Source organism: Gekko japonicus, unplaced genomic scaffold (genome assembly GCF_001447785.1).
Source record: "Gekko japonicus isolate JY-2015 unplaced genomic scaffold, Gekko_japonicus_V1.1 scaffold299, whole genome shotgun sequence".
NCBI classification, from domain to species: Eukaryota; Metazoa; Chordata; class Lepidosauria; order Squamata; family Gekkonidae; genus Gekko; species Gekko japonicus.
Genome location: NW_015170896.1, coordinates 620,520 through 639,705, shown reverse-complemented (window position 1 = coordinate 639,705; position 19,186 = coordinate 620,520). Strand labels below are relative to the sequence as shown.

At 46.4% G+C, this 19,186-nt stretch overlaps 2 protein-coding genes across 2 annotated transcripts in view; one reads left to right on the top strand and one right to left on the bottom strand.

Annotated features, from left to right (window-relative positions):
• The first annotated feature begins 857 nt into the window (after window positions 1-857).
• Window positions 858-6,606, top strand: LOC107116614 (GTPase HRas-like). Its single transcript, XM_015418560.1, has 5 exons — window positions 858-1,019; window positions 2,667-2,799; window positions 3,193-3,371; window positions 4,298-4,457; window positions 5,125-6,606. Exons 2-5 carry the CDS (start codon window positions 2,689-2,691, stop codon window positions 5,233-5,235), a joined length of 561 nt encoding a protein of 186 aa, XP_015274046.1. The 5' UTR covers window positions 858-1,019; window positions 2,667-2,688; the 3' UTR covers window positions 5,236-6,606.
• A 2,422-nt stretch (window positions 6,607-9,028) lies between these two features.
• The window catches only part of CCDC155 (coiled-coil domain containing 155), a 26,471-nt gene continuing 16,313 nt past the window's right edge, over window positions 9,029-19,186 (bottom strand). Inside the window, exons 10-12 of the mRNA XM_015418521.1 lie at window positions 12,781-12,830; window positions 10,729-10,839; window positions 9,029-9,232 (exon numbers count right to left, since the gene is read on the bottom strand). Of these exons, the coding sequence (XP_015274007.1) occupies window positions 9,031-9,232; window positions 10,729-10,839; window positions 12,781-12,830 (363 nt within the window). The 3' untranslated portion in view covers window positions 9,029-9,030. The remainder of the gene's footprint in view (window positions 9,233-10,728; window positions 10,840-12,780; window positions 12,831-19,186) is intronic.

Below are 19,186 nucleotides of genomic sequence, written 5' to 3'. Positions count from 1 at the left end.
AAACAGGTTCAAAAAGGTTGGGGGCTCCTGCTCTAAAGACTATCTCTAAAGTAATGCAACATCCACAGAGCCTTGAGGCACCCTAAAGACACTGGGCATCAGATAGCCGCGGCAGTAAAGCTGCTGGCTCCTGTCGCTGCCACCCTTTAAAAAAGTGTTCATGTTCAGCAATCAACTGGTGATCATCATGTTTGTCTCCATGCCACTGAAAGTTTCACTTGCTGAGTTCTGAAAGTGAGACTTCTAAGGGATAGCACCAGGCCAAGTCTGGAACTGGGGTCTTTGGCCTGCTGGCAGCTCACACTAAAGTCCATCCAATTCAGCACTGTTTCCGTCAGCACCAGCCAGGCTGCCTCTTGGAGAATATCCACGCAGGGCATGGCGGAATTAGCTCTGAACACTTGGTATACTGCGTCTGAAGCTGGAGGCTCTATTTACCTGCTTAGGTCAATAGCCATTGATATGCTATCCTCCATTAAAACAGTATGCTCTTTCTCGTACGTGCGTGAGCGCACATCCACATAAACGTGACTTTATATATAAAGCAAATTATACCCCCATTCCAAGGCTCCCCTTCCCAAATACACGAGTAGTCTGCCTGCCAGCCGATAAGGAGGAAGGAGGCGCTGGCCCTTTAAAGCCCTTTCCCCCTCCCCTCGGCGCCCATGCCATCTCCAGCTGACCCTCTTTCCTCCCTTCTCGAGCCCCGCCCTAGTCCTCCCAGCATCCTGCGCTTCTCTAGCCTCACCCATGGAGCGCATCTCTATGGCGCCAGCCACTCCGATTGGCTGATTCGGGGCGGTGCCATGTTCCGATTGGCTGTGCGGGATTGAGAGGCGGGGCACCGAGGGGAGCTGTCAGGCTGGTCGAGGGAGGGATTTTCCGTTGCCGGCCCTGGGCCCGGGCCTTGCAGGAAGAGTGCGTGCGCTCTCTGCCGCTGGAAGACCCCCCTTTCCTCCCCCCATGGGGGGCGCGTAAGACCCGGAGCTCCTCCTCCCCTCCCCGCAGGGTTTGGGCGGGTAAGTGAAAAGGAAAGCATTTGGACGGGGGGGGGGGGGGTTAGTGGACAGTGCCTCAGCAGAGGTTGCACGGAGGGGTGGGGTGCTTGGAAGGTCAGCGCGTTGGGGAAACGGAGCTGGGGGTTCAAAGGACCGGGGAGGGGTGGGGGAGCACAGATTTGCATTGAGCTCCGAATTAGGGTCGTGCACCGGCGTTGGGGGATTGTGGCAGGGCGGGGCACCTGTTTGGAAAAAGCAGCGCGTAAACAGAACGAGGTGTGTGCATGCACGCGCGTGCACAATGGGGAGTGTAAAGCGGGCTGGGATTTAAGGCGGAGGTGTTGCAATACAAAGACAAAAGCAGCCCGAGACGCCATCCATCACCCCCCCCCTTAAACATCGCCACCCCTTTCCGTTGTTCCCTGATATCTTCTGCTTCTCTGCCTAGATCCTGTCTTTTTACTGGCTTCCAGGATCTTTCACATGATATGTTGTGTTGTTGCAGCGGGATGGTTTGTAATGGGTCTAGTAAATACATCCAGCTAGTGCTGTTGGGGAAGAGTCTTCCCGGATGTATAGGGGTAGGGTGGAGGTTTGCAAAGGGAAGTTAGCAATGGTAGCTTTCCTTATGGCTGACTGAGGCCTGTAACCCTTAACCAGCAAGTGGGAGGGGGGGTGCCTCTGTAGTATTTGGCCCCTCACAGGGTTTGAGCTGCATTGTGACGCTGGCCTGTACTGCTTCTGGGGATCCTGCTAGTCCTTCAGCTGCTGTGGAGGAACTCGCTGTAGTCATCAAACAGATTGGCACCAACCCCCATATGTGGCATGTGTGTCTGTGTCAGGTGTGCTGAGGTCTGCCCTTGCCAATCAATCTATATTTACTGGTCTGATAAATAAAACTGGCTGCGTTAGATTACCAGGATGTGGTCTGAAAGCTCATCAAATCTAGGTTTCACATTGGCTCTGACACTATGTGGTACCGTTGACCTACCAGTCTCAGCCCTGATTCTGCTTCACCCAGTGGAATGATGCTTCTGATATCAGAAACTGGCATCTCTAAAATGCCACTCACTTGAAATCCTGCTGCCTGCACTGGGAGTGCTTTAGGTGATGTAGAAGAAAGAACCAGGGAGTGCCAGTCCCTTCTTTGTAGAAAAAAAATCTAAAGTATTATCCATGCATCATGGTTTTTTCATCCCAGGAACAAGCCTCAGGGATCCTCAGGCTTGTAAGTTTCTTCCTGTCCTCCTCTTTGTCACGTACAGGCTCTGTAATTAAAAACTTGCACTTTTGTGGAGTTCCTAGTTTGTGGTTAAATCTGAATCCTGTCTATTGGTTGTTTTCTGTTTTACAAGCCAGGATGCAGGCATGGATTAAGCCAGAGTTGTGGTTTGTCATTATGCCCGTACCCTGCCTGAGATCTCTGAGCTCAGCTATGTGGGTTAGCATCTTCATCTGTTTTAATATAAAGTACTGGGCCTGAGCAAAAATCAAAGAATTTCCTACACAGTGGGAAGGGGGAGATAACAATCTGTGAAACTAACTATGGTGGAGGGGTTGAGAAGTTACAACGGTGATGTAAGCTCACATGAATTGTTGGGGGTGGTGGTGAAGGATTCCATTGCAATGGCTTCTGCTAGATCGGTCTTACTTTCTCCTCCTTTTCAGCTTGACCCACTACCCAGCGGAGATGACGGAATACAAACTGGTGGTGGTGGGTGCTGGTGGCGTTGGGAAGAGCGCATTGACCATACAGCTGATCCAGAATCACTTTGTGGACGAATATGACCCGACTATAGAGGTATTGGGATCTTCCCAGTGTTGCTGAAGACTTTCTTATGACCAAATTCAGATGCCTTTCTTAAGTCCTCTGCTGCCTTTGACACTTGCAATCAGACTACCTGTTCAGATTTTGCTGGGCTTCCAGTGTGCTGACTTCTCTCAGTTCATCTCTGATCCTTCTTCCCATTGTTGCTGAGAACTCGTTTATTGTCTTGGCATCTGCAACGGTCCTTTCAGCGTATCCAAGATGTGTACTCTCCTTCCCTGTGCCTACCGCTAAAATGCCTTTGTCTTTAATCGCCTCCTTGCAGGCCTTCTCCTGACGTAGCCTCCACCCAGTTCAATTCAGACTGTCTGTGCTAGTTTCAGTTGTTAAACCATTTTGCCACCTTTCTGTGCTTCTGAACCTCAGGATTCCTACCGGAAGCAGGTGGTAATTGACGGAGAGACATGCCTCTTGGATATTCTGGACACGGCTGGGCAAGAGGAATACAGTGCCATGCGTGACCAGTATATGAGGACGGGGGAAGGCTTCCTTTGTGTCTTTGCAATCAACAACACAAAGTCTTTTGAAGATGTTCACCACTACAGGTAAGAGGACTCTGAAGCTTTGCTGGACCATCACCTTGAGCCATTGCGTTACAGTGGGGGAGGCAGAGTAGAAACAACTTTTAATAAAATCAGTGGAAATAAGTTACATGAGGTCCCTCCAGCCAGCAGGGAGGAACTTTGGCTGGGAACCAATATGAAACTTAAGTTGTGCTAATACACAGGTTTGCATTGGGCATACACACTTCTGCAGAGATAATGCTTTTGCCTCGCTTATCATTATGCCACACAAAGTGAGATACACAGTATAAGATGCAACCCAATGAAAACGGTGTATAAGACACAATAAATTACAGTAAAGTCTATGAAAGTATATAAAACATATTATAGCCATTTCAACAAGTGTCACTACAGCCACAGCGTATACAATTTCACAAAATGAATTAGAATACAAATGTTGTCCACAGTAGGGAAATTATAATTTGTTGCTTATGAAAAGTCAACTGACTTTGTATCAAAGAACATGAGCCTTATGCCTGGACTCCTAGGGAATACATTTCTGCCCTGTCCAGGTTTGAGTGGAGAAATGGGGTGGGGCTGTGTGCTGAACTGCACTCCCTCCCCTGTTTTTGCTTTAGTGTAATCCTGAATGGAAAAGCAGAGAGGGAAGGGTTAAGTGGCACTCCTCCAGTTTATTGTGCAGCAACCTAATACCATGGTTCAGTTTTGTTTTTTTTAAGTTGAGTAGAGAAGACGCATAATGATCCGCCCTCTTAATTTGGACCTCAGTCTGCAACCAGATCTATGAGGAGAGGGTGCAGCACAATAATAGCAGTGCAGTTCAAAGATACCTTGCTTATGAGTGGAAAACCGGGATGTAATCGGGGAACTCTTGGTCAAGGCAGTTCTAGGCTGACATGTCCATTCTTCATGCTCGGACTGCAACCCCATCTCCTGTGCAATTGCAGAGAACAGATCAACCGTGTGAAGGATTCTGATGATGTCCCCATGGTGCTCGTTGGCAATAAGTGTGATCTCCCCTCTCGGACAGTGGATACGAAACAGGCTCAGGAACTGGCCAGAAGCTATGGAATCCCCTTTGTAGAGACCTCTGCCAAAACCAGACAGGTATCAGGACTGTGCAAGTGGGAAAAGGTGCTTGACTTTCTGGGCTTTGCAGTTAGTCTGGTGGGAGGCGATGCTGCGGACACCAGGAGAGGCAAACTGTAAAATCTGCATGTCCCCTTCTCCCCCCCCCCCGTTTAGTTTTCCTACTCTACATCCTAGCAGCAGGATCTACATTATTTGTTTTGTGTACTTTATTAAACCATTTATATCTCATCTTTCCCCAGCGGCTGCGTACCAACACTCAACCAAGCAGTGGGATTTAGGGCAAAAATGACTGTGATCATTGGGCCCAGACTTTTAATCGTATCACTGTAGGAGCATTTCTGATTTGGGAGCTACTGCATATTTCATGACTGTCCTCCTCTTTGCTGTATGTGATTGGTGACAGAGGGTATCAGCAAAGCATCATGCTCCTAGTGTTGTCCATTTCCAGCTCCCCTATCCCCCCCAAGAGCTTTCTGACATCATAGACTGAGTTGAATGTATGGTTCTTTTCCCCCCACTCAAGAGGGAAAACCCACTGATCTGCCCAGGGTTAACTAGAAGGAACTATCTACATTTGTTTACAAGCCATGGACATATCTAATATTTAAACAGGAGAGCTAATTATGTCATCTATTTGTATTTTCTCTCCCCTCTTTATATCTTCTTTCTGTGGATCTTGAAGGGAGTGGAGGATGCTTTCTACACCCTGGTGCGAGAAATCCGAAAACACAAAGAAAAGATCAGCAATGGGCGCAAGAAGAAATCTTCCAAAAGGAAGTGTGTCATCCTCTGAAGGGGGCAAGAGACTTTATTCCACTGTTGGGAATGCAGAAAAACCATCTGGAGTTTGGGTTTCCCCCCTCTCTAGTTGCAAGATATATTCTGAAGGCCATGTCCCCTCCCCCTGTTTGGCTGGAAGGAGAAGGCAGCAGAGCTCTCTAAAACCTCATTTTTATTTTCCTATTTTTAAAACTGGGACACTGTATCAGATATAAGGAGGATTTGTAACCACATTTTATGTTCCTGTCACTTCTTGCCCCTTTTTTCCTTTTTTTTTTTAAAAAAAAAAAGATCACTGTGTTTCCAATTATAGAGGTCAGTCCATAAAAAGTGGCCGGATATAGCTCGATCCTGCTGGTTAGATGGAAGTTGTAGCTGAAAGGCAGCGTCTCGGTCAGAACCTTAGGGGCCTTTCTCACTTCTGTAGCATTTTCCCCTTTGGGTTCCATCCTGGCAAGACTGAAGAGCAGGCCAAATAGACTTGGTGCCACTTTTTCTTGCTAGCAGAATAAAGGGTGACGTTGGGTGGAGGCGGCAGTCAAAAATGCCAAGAGGGAAAATGTGGAAAGCTAAACCTTCTGTCTAGCTGAATACATCTTCCCCACTGTTTTAAAATAGATGGTGCTCGGTTCTTTTTCTTCTGGGTGGCTGAGTTTTGTATTTTGTTTCTCTTTCTACGTTTTGTTTGTTTGTTTGTTTTGGGCTGTTCAGCATAACTTCTGAGCAAAGGCTCCTCTCCTTGCCTTTGAAGGATAGGCTCAGCGCTTTTTTTTTTTTTAATCAAGAGTGTTGTGGTGTGGGGAGATCAACAAGGTGGAAAGGAGCGGGATCTTTGGGGTTCCTCGTAAGAACAGTTGCTTCCCTCCGGAGGCAGTGGCATCTAATAAATCTGCAAAACCAACAGTTTGTCTGTCTTTGGAATTGGCTGGATGTCGACACCAAGAGAAACATCCTAACATAACTAGCCACTGCTGCCTCTTTTACTAAACGGTTGTCCACGACTTGATTTTGATGCTTTAGGAACAAGGGAGAAATTGGATCCAAAAGTCTTAGTCCCTGCCTTGTCCCCAAACGTTGTGCCGCCTCCTTGGGTGGGGTATAAGACTAGCAGGGAGAGACCAGGAGAAGTCAGAATTAACTTTGAAAATTATCCTGCTAGTGGTTAAATAAGGCATCAGTTTCTATCCTGTTGTGTATTCAGCCTTTCCCCCCCAAAAAAACCTCAGAATCCTGTTAACTGATTGGGTCCTTCTCCACAGTCCTAAGGAACTATACAATAAAAACCCATCACTGGGAATAAACCTGTGAATAAGCTAACTGATCTATGAGGTCTGATGTCTGTGGGGATGTCTATTTCCAAACAATAAACATTGAAGCAATCCTCTTTGGCTTTGCAGCCTGTTCCGGAGTTAGCTTTTTCTTTGCCACTTTACAAACACACACACACACACAAACATCTTTCCTGGAATGGGTTGTCTTGGAAGTTTGTTTAATCTCTGGAGGGAAATTGTCGGTTCTGAATGGTTCAGGGATAAGCAGATTCTTGCCTGAATACATGGCCTCTTTTCAGTCTGAATATTCTTTTATTATCAGACTGGATTCTGTGCAGAGGGACTTCTGTTTGTCATAGATTCCCCCTCCTCTGCTTGACTGAAGGTCCCCAGAGTGCCCCAGAATTCTCCTTCCTCTTAAAAGTACTTCTGGGCTCTAGTAACATCTCTTCTCTACGTAACTCCAGTGCTTTTTTGAATGCTTCAAAATATATGCATATATTTTGCAGGGATAAGCTGGGGTCCCTTAATATTTCCAAGCGTCATCGTAGCTATGTGTGTTGAAACGACACATTGGGAGCACCAGTTGTTTGTTCACCATGAGCAGTGTGCCCCTTAAATCCCTTTACAAATTACTTGCTGCTCATTCTTTGCTGTATTCTCAGTGGTCTGATCCTTTTGATTTAAGATTAGTTTTATATGACATGGCCGACAAGGGGAAATCCAGCTGCTCAGTATATATCCAGCTGCTCCTAAAATATCTAAGCTCCTGTTTCATTGGACAAAATGTTACAGCGTTTAGGGTCTGCTTTAGTGGATCATTCTCTGTCAAATTTGTTGGAAGAGATGGGGTTCTCCTATTGTCAAAGAAGCTCAGGTGGTATTTACAGGCAGCTCCTTACTCTGGACTCTAATAAAGCCTGTTCTGAGGAAGGAGCAAACTGAAAATCCAGATGTGAAGTATAAGAGCTTTTGTGGCCTGAAGCAAGTATATAATATAGCAAAGGGAGATTATGTGTGGTCTTTCCAACCAGCAGGGAGGGACTTTGGCTGGAATTCCTTGTAACACAAGGTACAATTAGCACCTGTCCCTTTCCGGTGATGCAAATCTAAACAGGGGCACCATAAGCCCTCCTCAAGAGGAGGGAAAATGGACACAAGAAGTGATGTTGTTAATGGAGAGGACAGGTGTAGGTGTATTCATATTCATCTGGGCTACCCTGTTGTGTCTCTCAGAGTTCTTGGAGACTTCTAATAAGATAAAACAAAATGGTAGACCAGCACAATAAGTATCCCTTCAAAAGCATGCTTGGACTGGATGTCTGGGGACAGAATGGCATATTCTGCAAGCATAGATACTAGGAAATGCTAATGATAGTGGCTGCGTGGAATCTGTAGGGGCGAATCAAGGGAAGGAGAGAGGGCAATTTAATCCTCCACCCAAATAGTCTTTTTCTCCAGCAGGAAAAGCGGGGGAGGGAGAGATACAAAGGGTTAAGTACTCCCACTTGCTTGTTATCCCCTGCAAACGACCTTCCCCACACAATTATCCTTACCAGTGTTCCCTCTAAGCTGAGTTAGTGTGAGCTAGCTCACAGTTTTTTAGCCTCCAGCTCACAGATTTTTGTCTTAGCTCAGGAAAGATGGCTCCAGAGCAAACTAATTTATGCAGGAGCCAAATTGCTCGCTCACAACTTTAATGCCAGGAACTCACAAAGTAGGATTTTTGCTCACAGGACTCCACAGCTTAGAGGGAACATTGATCCTTACATTGCCAAACACAGATTTGGGGCCCTTGTTGGAAGCATAGTTTATGGATCGATCCATTCAGTTGCTGAAGAACAGCTGGTAAAGCCAGACTAAAGTGAAACTCAGTTGTCAGGTATTAGCCTCTACAGAAAAAAGTCAGGTGGGTAGTTAGGACTAGAGGCTTTAGGAAGGGTGTGCCCCCATCCTGGTGCAGATGCCAGGAGCCTTTTACATTACAAAGATTTCTCTCTCTCATGAATCTTGTCTTTCTAACCGTGAGGACCAGAATCTTCATTTTTGAAAGAAATGATCAAGATTCTGAGAGATTCAGCCATTTTACAAGGTGCTACAAAATTCTGCATTGTGTCATCTCAGAGTTAACCACTGTGTTTCTATTATCCTTTAAATAGATTATGGTCCCCGTGGTTCCTTTCTGTGGAATTGTTACAGAGACCAGCCCGAGTCCCTGCAGGAAAATGACTTACACTGCATTTTGGAGGGAGTTCTTGTAAAGGCTACTTTTTGTTTTCTATTAGCATGGGGCCTTTTTAAAGCAGGTATAGAGACTCGTCTTCAAGAGGGATACACTGACCTTCCAGAAGGCACACTTTAGGAACGCTTGAAGTACCACCCCCTTGTCAAAAGTTCTTTGGCAGTGTTGGTTCTCACTAAAACCTTGGCTTCAGTGATCTAGTCAGTTTATTTTTCACAGATTAATTTTTTTATTCGGCATTGGTCTTCCAGATCAGCTTCCTTTCTTTTGCACAAATCGACGAAGAGGGACAGTACTAGACCGGTGGTGGCCGTAGGTGCCGCAGTTGCAGGTGAGGCCAAGGATTTCCCCTGGGTTCAACCCAGACAAGATGATGGCCGTACGGTGGCACCAAATAGACTATTGTCAGTAATGAAACACATGCGAGGAGAAGCCCAAGAAGCACCAGTTTCTGCAAGATGAGCAGTAACAGGTACCCTAACGGGACATCGAGGAACCTGTGTGGAGAGATGACATCATGTTAGTCTCATGACTGCTGGAGGGCTCCTTCCCCTACAAGGCCCTACAAGGTTACTACCTCGGTCATGGGCAATTTTTGGATGAAAGGGGAAAAGGAGACAAAAGTCAAGCAGGTAAACAGTAACTAGAGAAATGCTGGACTGGATAACGGAAGGAGCTACAGATTTTAGATAAGGCAAAGGACAAATAGAGTTACCTTTGTAATGGGGTTTTCTCAAGTTTGTATGGTAGCAAGATAATGTAGCAGGGAGATCTCACTTAAACTATAGCTTTACAGCAGGGGACACTTTGACGTTTTTAAAAGGAAAAGCAGAAGAGAAGGGAAAAGCACCTTTCAAAACAGATACATGATACCTGTATTCACAGTTGGATAGCAGAACCTAAGTTTCAACCCTACTTTGCTAAAATAGTACCAAGAAAGTATTCTTCCACCTTCCAAACCTCAAGCAAAGATTAGTTAAAGTCATAAAATCTCAAATGAATGAAAAAAGGAAGCGCTTCTAGCTGCCCAGCAAAGAAAACCGCTCTCAGTATCTTTCCCATCCCTGCAAACATGTCAACATTCTCAGAATGCATGCATGCAAATAAAATTGGCCTGTGTTATGTAATAGGGCTTAAAATAAGCTGTGGATGTAGTTACCTGCATCTAGGAAACCTTGCGCCTCCTAATTTGGGAGTCCCTTGGCAAGCTGGGTGTAGCCTGGGTTTACAGCACATAATACCCTTTGGTGTCTAGCCAGGGCTTGCCTAGACCTAATTTCAAATGTTACAGTAACACAGATATGAAGGAAAGGTAAGACATTCTGCCTTTGATGCAGTGGAGCATGTCTGCAGGCAGGAGGATTTCTGGCCACAGAGCATGACTTTCTCACTTCCCTCTTCCAGTTACAGCCCCCCCCCCAAACCCCTGAAATATGGCTTCGGGGGGTTGGCAAGACCTCCCTGGAATAGCATTTCATGAGGTGTTTTTGGGCCGCAGGGGAAGGCTGAGGAAGTCATGCTCTGAGGCTGAAAATGTTCTGTCCAAAGTTCTCCCACTTGGCGTTAGTTCATATGTTGTAGGTCTTAGCCAGAGATGGTAGAAAATGTCTTGAATTAACCTTGAGGCTTGGAATCTTCATCTATTTCAGACCTTTACTTTCAACATGAACAAACAACATTTGAAATACTTCACAGTGTAGTTTTGTCTTTCTGCTTCTCTCTAAGCAGAAAGAGCTCCTACTGAAATGCCTGCTCTGCACAGCTATTCAAAGGAACTCTTTTTGCAGTCGACGGCCTGTGCTAATCCTCCTTTTCCATCTTTCTCTGTTTTCTCTTTGTAGAACTCTCAAGGGTGGTGTTACCGAGGTGAGCCGCTTGTGGCCCTGACCCACCAGCTGGCTGTTAGGCTATACAGAGGAGCTGTGCTGAATAGCAGTGAGGTATAATCAATGTTCTTGACAAAATTTGACAAGCAATTGTAGACGTTGCTCACCATTCTGTTAGACTTGCAAGCCACCTGTTGCACAGCTTCTTCCCACCAGTTGGCACTAGCTGATGGTGCACCAGGACTAAAGCCTGTTCCTCAGGGGCCGGTTCACACCCGCTGGAACAGAGAGCCAAACGTTTTGGACACTGAAACACATTGGAATGCTAACAGGATAACTGATTCACCAGTTGGCATTACTTGCACCAAACTTGGGGGGGGGGGGGATATGCAGAGAACTCCAGTCTGATTCCACACAGGGGTATGAAAATGCACCTCTGCCACAGTGGTGGCAGCAGTAAGCGGCATGGGAATGGCATCCATACCCACATGCCGCTGGCTGCTATTAATGCTCCCTTTCCCTGCCGCCGCTGCCACCCCATGGCACGAAAGTATACATACAAGAGAGATGGCACCCCAGATGCCCTCTCCTTTTCCCTCAGCTCAGCTGGGAAGGGGAAAGGGGAGGGTGTCTGGGTTTGTGGGAAGCCTGGCACAATCTCTGTTGCATGGGTACTACAGGCACACCTCCGCTTGGAAAAGAAAAGGGGGGGGAGACCTTTAAGGGGCCAAGAAAGGGGAGGAAATGTAGAGCCTGGCACCGTCCCCTTGCTTGAAGCGCCTGCGGCAGGAACATCCACTTGGATGCTGTGCTCAGCAGTTCTTCCTCTGAACTGGATCAAAAGTGGTTTTTCTTTTATCTCACTTAATGGGAAAAGCTGTGCTTCAGATTGAAAGTGGGGGCTTGTATTCCACGTGGGGGGAAATCAGAGTTTGGAAGCAGCCACAGTGTCCCCTCTGCCACCATAGGGTAATTGGATAGTGGAGGGCACTGGACTGATAGACTGCAGGTGGCAAAAGCAGAGTTATTTCCCCATAAAGTTAATTAGGATTGAAGCATTTTCCTCCTGCTTTCCCCTGGCCCGTCACAACAACTTTTGATCAAATGTATGCTGCAAGTTCTGCACTTGGAACTCAGCTCCCAGGTACGGAGGGACCTGATTCAGAAGAAGTCCACAGTGTGTGAGGAAAGACTTAAACCTTCCCCTCCCACTATTTTTCTGACCCGTAATGGCCCTGGGAAGCTGCTATTTGCCCCACTGGGGAAGCCTACCAGTAATGATAAGTAGATGTGGGTTTTCTCAGTGGGATGAACAGTAGCTGTCTGGGGCCATTTGGAGTTGGGAAAATGGCAGGAGGGAAAGACTTAAGTACTCTCTCCCCAGAGTCCCAATCTGATGTCCTTGGGGTGAATGGGGAGGGGGAGATGTAATGTACAGTTAGGACCTCGGTGTATTCTACCTCTAGGCAGCCTTCAAAACTGTGAAGAAACTATTCCAAGGGAATGTGCTATGGAAGTCCTTTTCATATTTGCATCAATGACCAAACTAGGTTCCTTGAAATGGATACATAACTAAACTTTTCAGGGTGTGAGAGATCATGTGTTCTAATGTGGGAAGTGCTATTACAGAAAACCTGGGTTTGGCCACTGCGTGACACACTGCTGGACTGGATGGGCCATTGGCCTGATCCAACATGGCTTTTCTTATGTTCTCATAAAACCAAACAGTACAGGACTATCTTAAAAGGGGCCATTTGTACCTTTTTGCATGAAGTAAACTATAGTCCTCTAGGTCAATACTTTCTAGTCTGAGGGGCGGCAGCTCTCCAGGGATTGAATTTCTGCGTGCAAAGCATGTCCTCTACCCCAAAGCCCCTCTTCTAAACCTCAGGGTCTGCCACTAAGGAGCCTTACTTGGCCACTCTTATGGATTGGGGATGCCAGCCTCCAGGTTAGACCTGGGCATCCCTTGGAATTATGGCTCATCTCCAGAGATCAGTTCCCCTGGAGAAAATGCATGCTTTGGAGGGTGGGCTCTGTGGCACTGTACCCCTCTGAGGTCCCTGTCCTCCTCTCCAGGATCCATCCCCAAATTCCCAGGAGTTCCCCAACTTGAGGCCAGCAACCCTACTCCCCCCCATCCCCTGCCAGTGGCCAGGAAGGACCTGGAATCCTAGACTGTGATCCTAGACTATGATCTGACTGACACAGACACTTACAATTCTGCTGAGCTGACTCCTGTGATTTCTGGAAGGTTAGTACATTCATCCTTTGGGGAAAACATTGATTGACACGATGAAGATGCTTTAGCACAACTTACACAAATTTATTATCAGTTTCATCTAAGCCTTGTGGTGTCTTCCCCATCTGACAATTTCCAATGATTTTTTAATGCATTTTGGCATACTCTTAAGTCTCTTGCTGACCTTCAGACTATTACTTTAGGTTTCCCCCAGTGATTACAAGAGACGGGTTTTGCAGAGGCGGACAAAGCAATCTGACACAGAATGAACTCCGGCTACCCTAACTACCCCATTTCTGTCACAATGCACTCAACTATGACTGCTCGACCCACAACAATTGTATATAAGGTCTCTCACAGCATATATAGTACCTACTACGGGGCCTGTAAAACGGAGCTCTTCCGCCAGGCTTTTGGAGCCGCCGCCACTATTAACAACTAGGCTAAGAAGCCTGTTGCCCCGGAATGTATATTAACAGCCTGTACTAGCAGCTGGGAAAGACACCTGAAGACATTTATAGATGATCTGTGAGCCGGCCACGGGAAGATAGATAGTTGATGGTAGCCATCATGAACTTTATTACTGGAATCGAGCACATATTAGGGCATTGTAATTGTTTTAATATTGTTTTAAATGCCACCCTTAGCTGCCTAGGCTGGGAGGGCGGGGTATAAATTTGAATGATAAATATGTCGTGTCCTATTAGTTTAGCTATGTGGGTGAAGCCAAATTATTTTTGAGAATACTTATGAACCAATTGTTCAGAAAATAAAAGCCTCTTGAAGAACCACTTCTCCTAACAATTTTCTATCCTGGTCTTTAAAATACATTTAGAAAGAGCTTAACTTCATATTCCACTTCTTCCGGCTGCTCATAACTTTATTTCTGTTTCATCTTTGGGTCTTTCATTCTGTTTGTCATGTACCGGCCCAAAACAACTTTGTTTTGGGCCCCAAAATCCAAATGGTGACTGCAGTGTTTTTTTTTTCTGCTGTAGGGAGATTTAATTTTTTTTACTTTACTCTTTGCAAAGTTTTTATTAAGGGTTATACTTCTCTTGGACTGTTGCGCTTCAAATGAGGGAAGCATCACATTTCAGCATTCTTCCCAAAGGGAAGAAACACGCTCTGGACGCAGGAAAAAAATAGCACATAGCAGAAAATGCTCCACTGAACCCTTCTCCTTTGCAGGCATCTTCTGTCTGTCCAGGGATTTTTTTTCAACATTCAGACAGGACACTCCCTGACCTGCAATGGAACAGTCCAGGTAAAGTTCTACGGCTTTATTTTTCTAGATGTATAAACTGGCCCTTTTTTCCTCTTTAAAAACTACTCCAATCGCTTCGTCCCAGAGAGGCTCTTCAATAAGAAAGGGGTAAACATCATCAGTGTCATAGATGCAACAAACATGAAGTTGAGCCAACTTCAGAGGACGGCGGAAGACCGGAAGGCCTGGCGTGATCTGGTCCATGGGGTCGCGAAGAGAGTCGGACTCGACTGTGCGACTGAACAACAACAACAACAACAAAACATCAGCCATGGCCTGTTGCACCAAAGGGTATAAGCAGGCCTCTGGGAGGCTGACTGCAATGAGTCTCATCAGAGACTGCAGTACTTGTCTGAATTGTTGCCCTTCTCTACTGGTGGGCCATTCAGAAAGAGAAAAATCAGGGTTGGGAGGGGGTTCTTTTAACTAAACTCCAGTACAATCTAAGAAATTATGAGATGATGGGGTCAGGTGGCAGTTACGGTAAGCAAGCTCCATTTGCAGTAAATACTGCATGGCTCATAATTGTGATAGCTACGTAAATGGTACTAGGCACCCAAAAGGAAGATTCCCCCCCCCATCCGTTTGGCCTTTTCTCCCTCCCCCCCTTAGAAAACCAATTACCTTTATGCAAGGTACAAAACCCCTTACCTACGTTAGTACAGATGGAAAAACAGCTCATACCCAGGAAAGGGGTAATTAACAAACACAATAGTACAGATCTCATTGAGGAGTTTTCCATTAGTCTAAATGGAGTGGTGAGAGCAGAGGATGGGGGGGGGGAGAGGGTAGGTTATACAGAATGGAAATGTAAGGTCTGGACGTTCTGCACAAGTTATGTTCTCATACACCTGTCTGCTTTACCTTAGGGAGGAGTGCTATATCCCAAGAACTTTAAGTTAAACAATAAAATAATTGAAAGTTTACTTATTTCACTTTTGCCTTTATGTTTTGCCATATAGCGAACGTGCAATCTGACACTAGGACACGTTTTCAACAACATCACAAGAAAGGGACCTTGTCTGCAATAAGTATGAGCTAGCTTCAGGGGAAATAGAGAAAGAGCCTGTGTGGTATGCTGTAAGGAATATTGGACTAGACTGTGGAGACTTGGGTTCAAATCCTTCTCCTGCCACAAAGCTCAGAGACTGGGCTAAGCCTTTCCTCTCAGCTTAACCAAGTGGTTGTGAGCATAGGAGGGAATCGGATAACATAGGTACTAGCCACGGTGACTAAAGGGAACCTCCAAATACAGAAGCCGCCAACCTCTGAATCTCAGTGCCAGGAGGCAACATCAGGGGAAGACCTTGGCTTCTATTCTGTTTGTTGGACCTCCAGTGGAACTGGTTGGCCACTGTGTGAGACAGGATGCTGGACAAGATGGATGACTAGTCTGATCCAGCAGGGCTCTTGTTATGTTACGTTATATATAGCCCTGGCCTCTTGTGGTGGAATATGGGATTACAATAAATAATACTTTGAAATTGGTATTTTAAAGTTCAATAGAATCTGGATTCCCTGCCAGCTCAGTGGAGGGTAAATGGAGGTGTTTCGCAAGGGGAGGATGACTAATGAGCTACCCTGAATAGTTGAACCCTTTACCAATCAAGTTGTTACATCTCCCAACAGGCCTCCTAAAACAAGGCCACTAGAAAATGCTCAATTTTAAATGTAATCTGGGATTCTCAGGTTCAGTGCAAATGGGATTGCAGGAAACATAATGGGATATTAGGACATTTTTTCTGATTTGTTTCAAGAAAGAAGCCATCAGCGGGAAACAGGAGTGTAAATACAGAGGGGGCTGGAGGGGCTCCCTGAGCCCACAGGTTCCCTTGCTATAACTTCTTGAACTCTATAGTCTGCTATGCCGTCTTTTCTCTCAAGAGGCCAAGCCAGATTCCATTGGGAGTTCCATGTCTGGAGATCCCACTAATTTTTAAAAGCTACATTCTCAAAAGCAGAATTTTTAAACTCATTGGGAGTTGCATGTCTGTTTCAGTCCAAGCATAGTTTGCTTTCATGGTTTTATTCTTTAGGCATCAAGCAGGGAGGAGAAAGTGAAGGAAGGAATACCTCGTACCCAGAATTCGAAAAAAGGCTGTTCATTGGAAGGGCACTATTGCTAGAGATGCTTACATGATCTTCCATCAAATTTCTCCATGGATTTTGGGTACTGCATTATCAAAACATTTACCAGAGTGAAACATTTAATGTCAGAATCTAGCATTTTTTGCAACAAAGTATGATCCGAAGTATGTTTGCCAGCACTTTTAAAAGCATGTTCTGGTTTTCAGTGCGCAAAAGTATTGGTGTTGAAGGGGGGACTGTATTTTTCTGTGTGTGTTCCTGCTACAGAAGAAGGCAGCTGAGCTCTTCTGCAAGATAAAAACCAAAACGAAAACCAGAAACACCTTCAACACCAGGGCTCTAGTCGGGGGGGAGCTCTCAGGTACGGAGCTCCGGAAGAGAACCTCTAGGGGGCGGGGCGGTCACGTGGTGAAGCCCCGCCCCCTTCTTTACCCCGCCCTCTGCTTCGATCCTCATTCCGTTTGGGAATGAGGATGAAGCAGGAGGGTAAGTAGCCGGGCCTTCTGACACACTTCCGGTGATGTCAGGGGGTGTGGCCTTCTGTCACTTCCGGTGATGTCAGGGGGCGTGGCATATGCAAATAAGTTATGCTAATGAGTTATGCTAATGAGCTCCGGCAGCTCTTTTTCTACAACAAGACCCCTGTTCAACACTAACATTTCTTGGCCTGTTTTTGTTTTTCAGCGCAGGAGGAGTTACTTTTGATGTTAACATTACAAATAAAGTGCTACTGAAAAGCAATTTTTTTCTTTTGGGAAACCTGTTTACTTGATTTTTAAATACACCTTTAAGGCTCAGAGGAATAAACGCTTTTCTTGCATGAATTCTATTATCATTTCCTTGAAATCTTGCAGGAAGGTAACCAGAGCAGAACCCAAGTCATATGGAGCTGCCAGACAATAGCCACATGGAACTCATGGATCTGCTCATCCCTATTTATGAGATTTAAGGGGCTAAAAGGTGTCTGGTTCATTGCAACTTACCTCAAATTACAATAATTCCACTTGGGAGCATGCAGTCAGCACTTTGATTTTTTTTGTCCTCACCAGCTATATTTGACAAAGGGAACTTTGACTCCTGAAATCTTAGACCCCGAAAATCTAGCTGGTCTCTAAGGTGCTGCTGGACATGAATCTAGCTGTAGTAGCTGTTCAGTAGCCTTCGCTCTTACCCTCACAGTTGGTGCTTTCTCTGACGGCAGCACTTCTTTTTACAGTTCCCCTCCCCATTCTGTGACTTAATTTTTTACCAGGTTAGCAGCTGTGTAGTGCAGATTCTATGAGTTTAGATGGAGAGAGAGGGTGGGAAGGGATGAGCCAGTGCTTGGCTTTCATGGCCCTTTCTTACATACCCAGGGGAATGCTGATCACCACTTCAGGGTTAGGAAGAAATTTTCCTCCAGGCAAGATTGGCCCAGGGATTGTGGAGGTTTTTTGCCTTCCTCTGGGGCAGAGTCATCACCTTCCTCTGGGGCATAGAGTCATTGCGGGAGTGTAGGGTGGTTGTTGTGAATTTCCTGCATTGTTCAGGGGCTTGGACTAGATGACCCTGGAGGTCCCTTCTAGCTCTATGTTTCTATGCAAGAGCTGCTCCTATGATCTATGTGAGGGTGGGTCGGGTCAAGAAAAGCACAGCCTGAATGGGAGCACCTTGGTAGAACCTACCTACATTTTAATAGGCCTTACACAGGGCAAAAGAAACAGGAGGATTGTGACTCCTGGCTGCATGTAAGTAGGCTAGCAAATACGCATTTGCAGTCATATATAATGTACAAAAGAGAGCTGAATTTTGTGGCCTATACTGAAAACATGTAGGAATGTGTGTAGGCGTAGAGTTATGGTGCTGCAAAATACAAATGAGTAAAACTTCAAGACAGTTCTGTGACCAGCAAGCTGATGAACTGGACATTGTAGCTACGGACTAGGGGGTAAAGTCAACCATGCTACTTCCTAGCTTTGTTTGTAAAGGGTTTGTGTGCATACACACAGTTGAGCTGTTCCGCTGTTGTGCAAGTGTGCGGCAGCAGACATACTGTAAACAACTTTGTAAAATATTAACATCTAGAAGGAAAAGCGTGCCTTGACCATGCATCCTGAGGAACAGTTCTGTTAGTCTGCTGTATGGAGATAGGGTTACATGGACACAGGGTCACAGGACACAGGGAAAAGAAATGCCACAGTAAATGTGGCAGAAGCATGGAAAAGAGGGGCTGGCGTGAGAGAAATGCAAGAAGCAGGATCAAAATTTAAATCCCACAGTTGTCCTAAATTAATAATGTATACATCAGGGGTGTCAAATATGCGGTCCAGGGGCCGGATCAGGCCCCCGGAGGACTTCCATCAGGCCCGCAGTGGAACTGGCCATCTCCTGCTTTCAGTTCTGCTGTTGCTGCTGCATCATAGCTTACTTCGCCAGACTCTCTTAATCACTCAGCCATTTCATGTTTTAACCTGGGTCCTAGACTCAGAACTCTGAGCATGAGATTTCTGTGGTGAATGTCAATAAATCAAAAGTAGATTTGCAGCTTACAGAGCTAATATTTTTATTTTAGGTAAAAAAAAAATCTTTGTGTTTGTGTCCTTTATAAAGTTTATATCTCCGCAACCCAGGTCCGTAGCCTGCGTGGGGCCCACGGGGCCTGGCCTTCCCGCTGGTTTTGTGGGCCCCCTCCCCTGCTCCCCCCTCCCCCTCCCAAATCAGCGCTGCCGCCGCCTCCTTCTCTGGACCTGACTGTCAGGGTCCTGGCTCCGGCCACAGCCCTTCCTGCCTTGGCGGCGGCCCACCTGTCACTTCCCGCCCCCAGCAGCAGGCCCGCCTCCCCGCCCCCCCGAAAGCGGGGACTGACCGGCCGGATGATGGAACTCTCCGCAGCCGCAGCCCAAGAGGGGAGGAGAGGCGAGGCGACCCCGGCAGCAACAGGCAGTGCCTCCGCCCGCGCGCCTCCGAGACGCAACGCGGGTGGCCCTCCTCGCCACGTGTGCGCCGGCCGTGCCGCTCCGCTCTCCAAGAGGCCTTTCTGGGGCCTCTC

Coding starts and splice junctions, on each gene's coding strand:
- LOC107116614 (XM_015418560.1), top strand. CDS start 2,689: ATGACGGAATACAAACTGGTGGTGGTGGGTGCTGGTGGCGTTGGGAAG. Junction 2,800..3,192: donor AATATGACCCGACTATAGAG/GTATTGGGATCT, acceptor TCTGAACCTCAG/GATTCCTACCGGAAGCAGGT. Junction 4,458..5,124: donor CCTCTGCCAAAACCAGACAG/GTATCAGGACTG, acceptor TGGATCTTGAAG/GGAGTGGAGGATGCTTTCTA.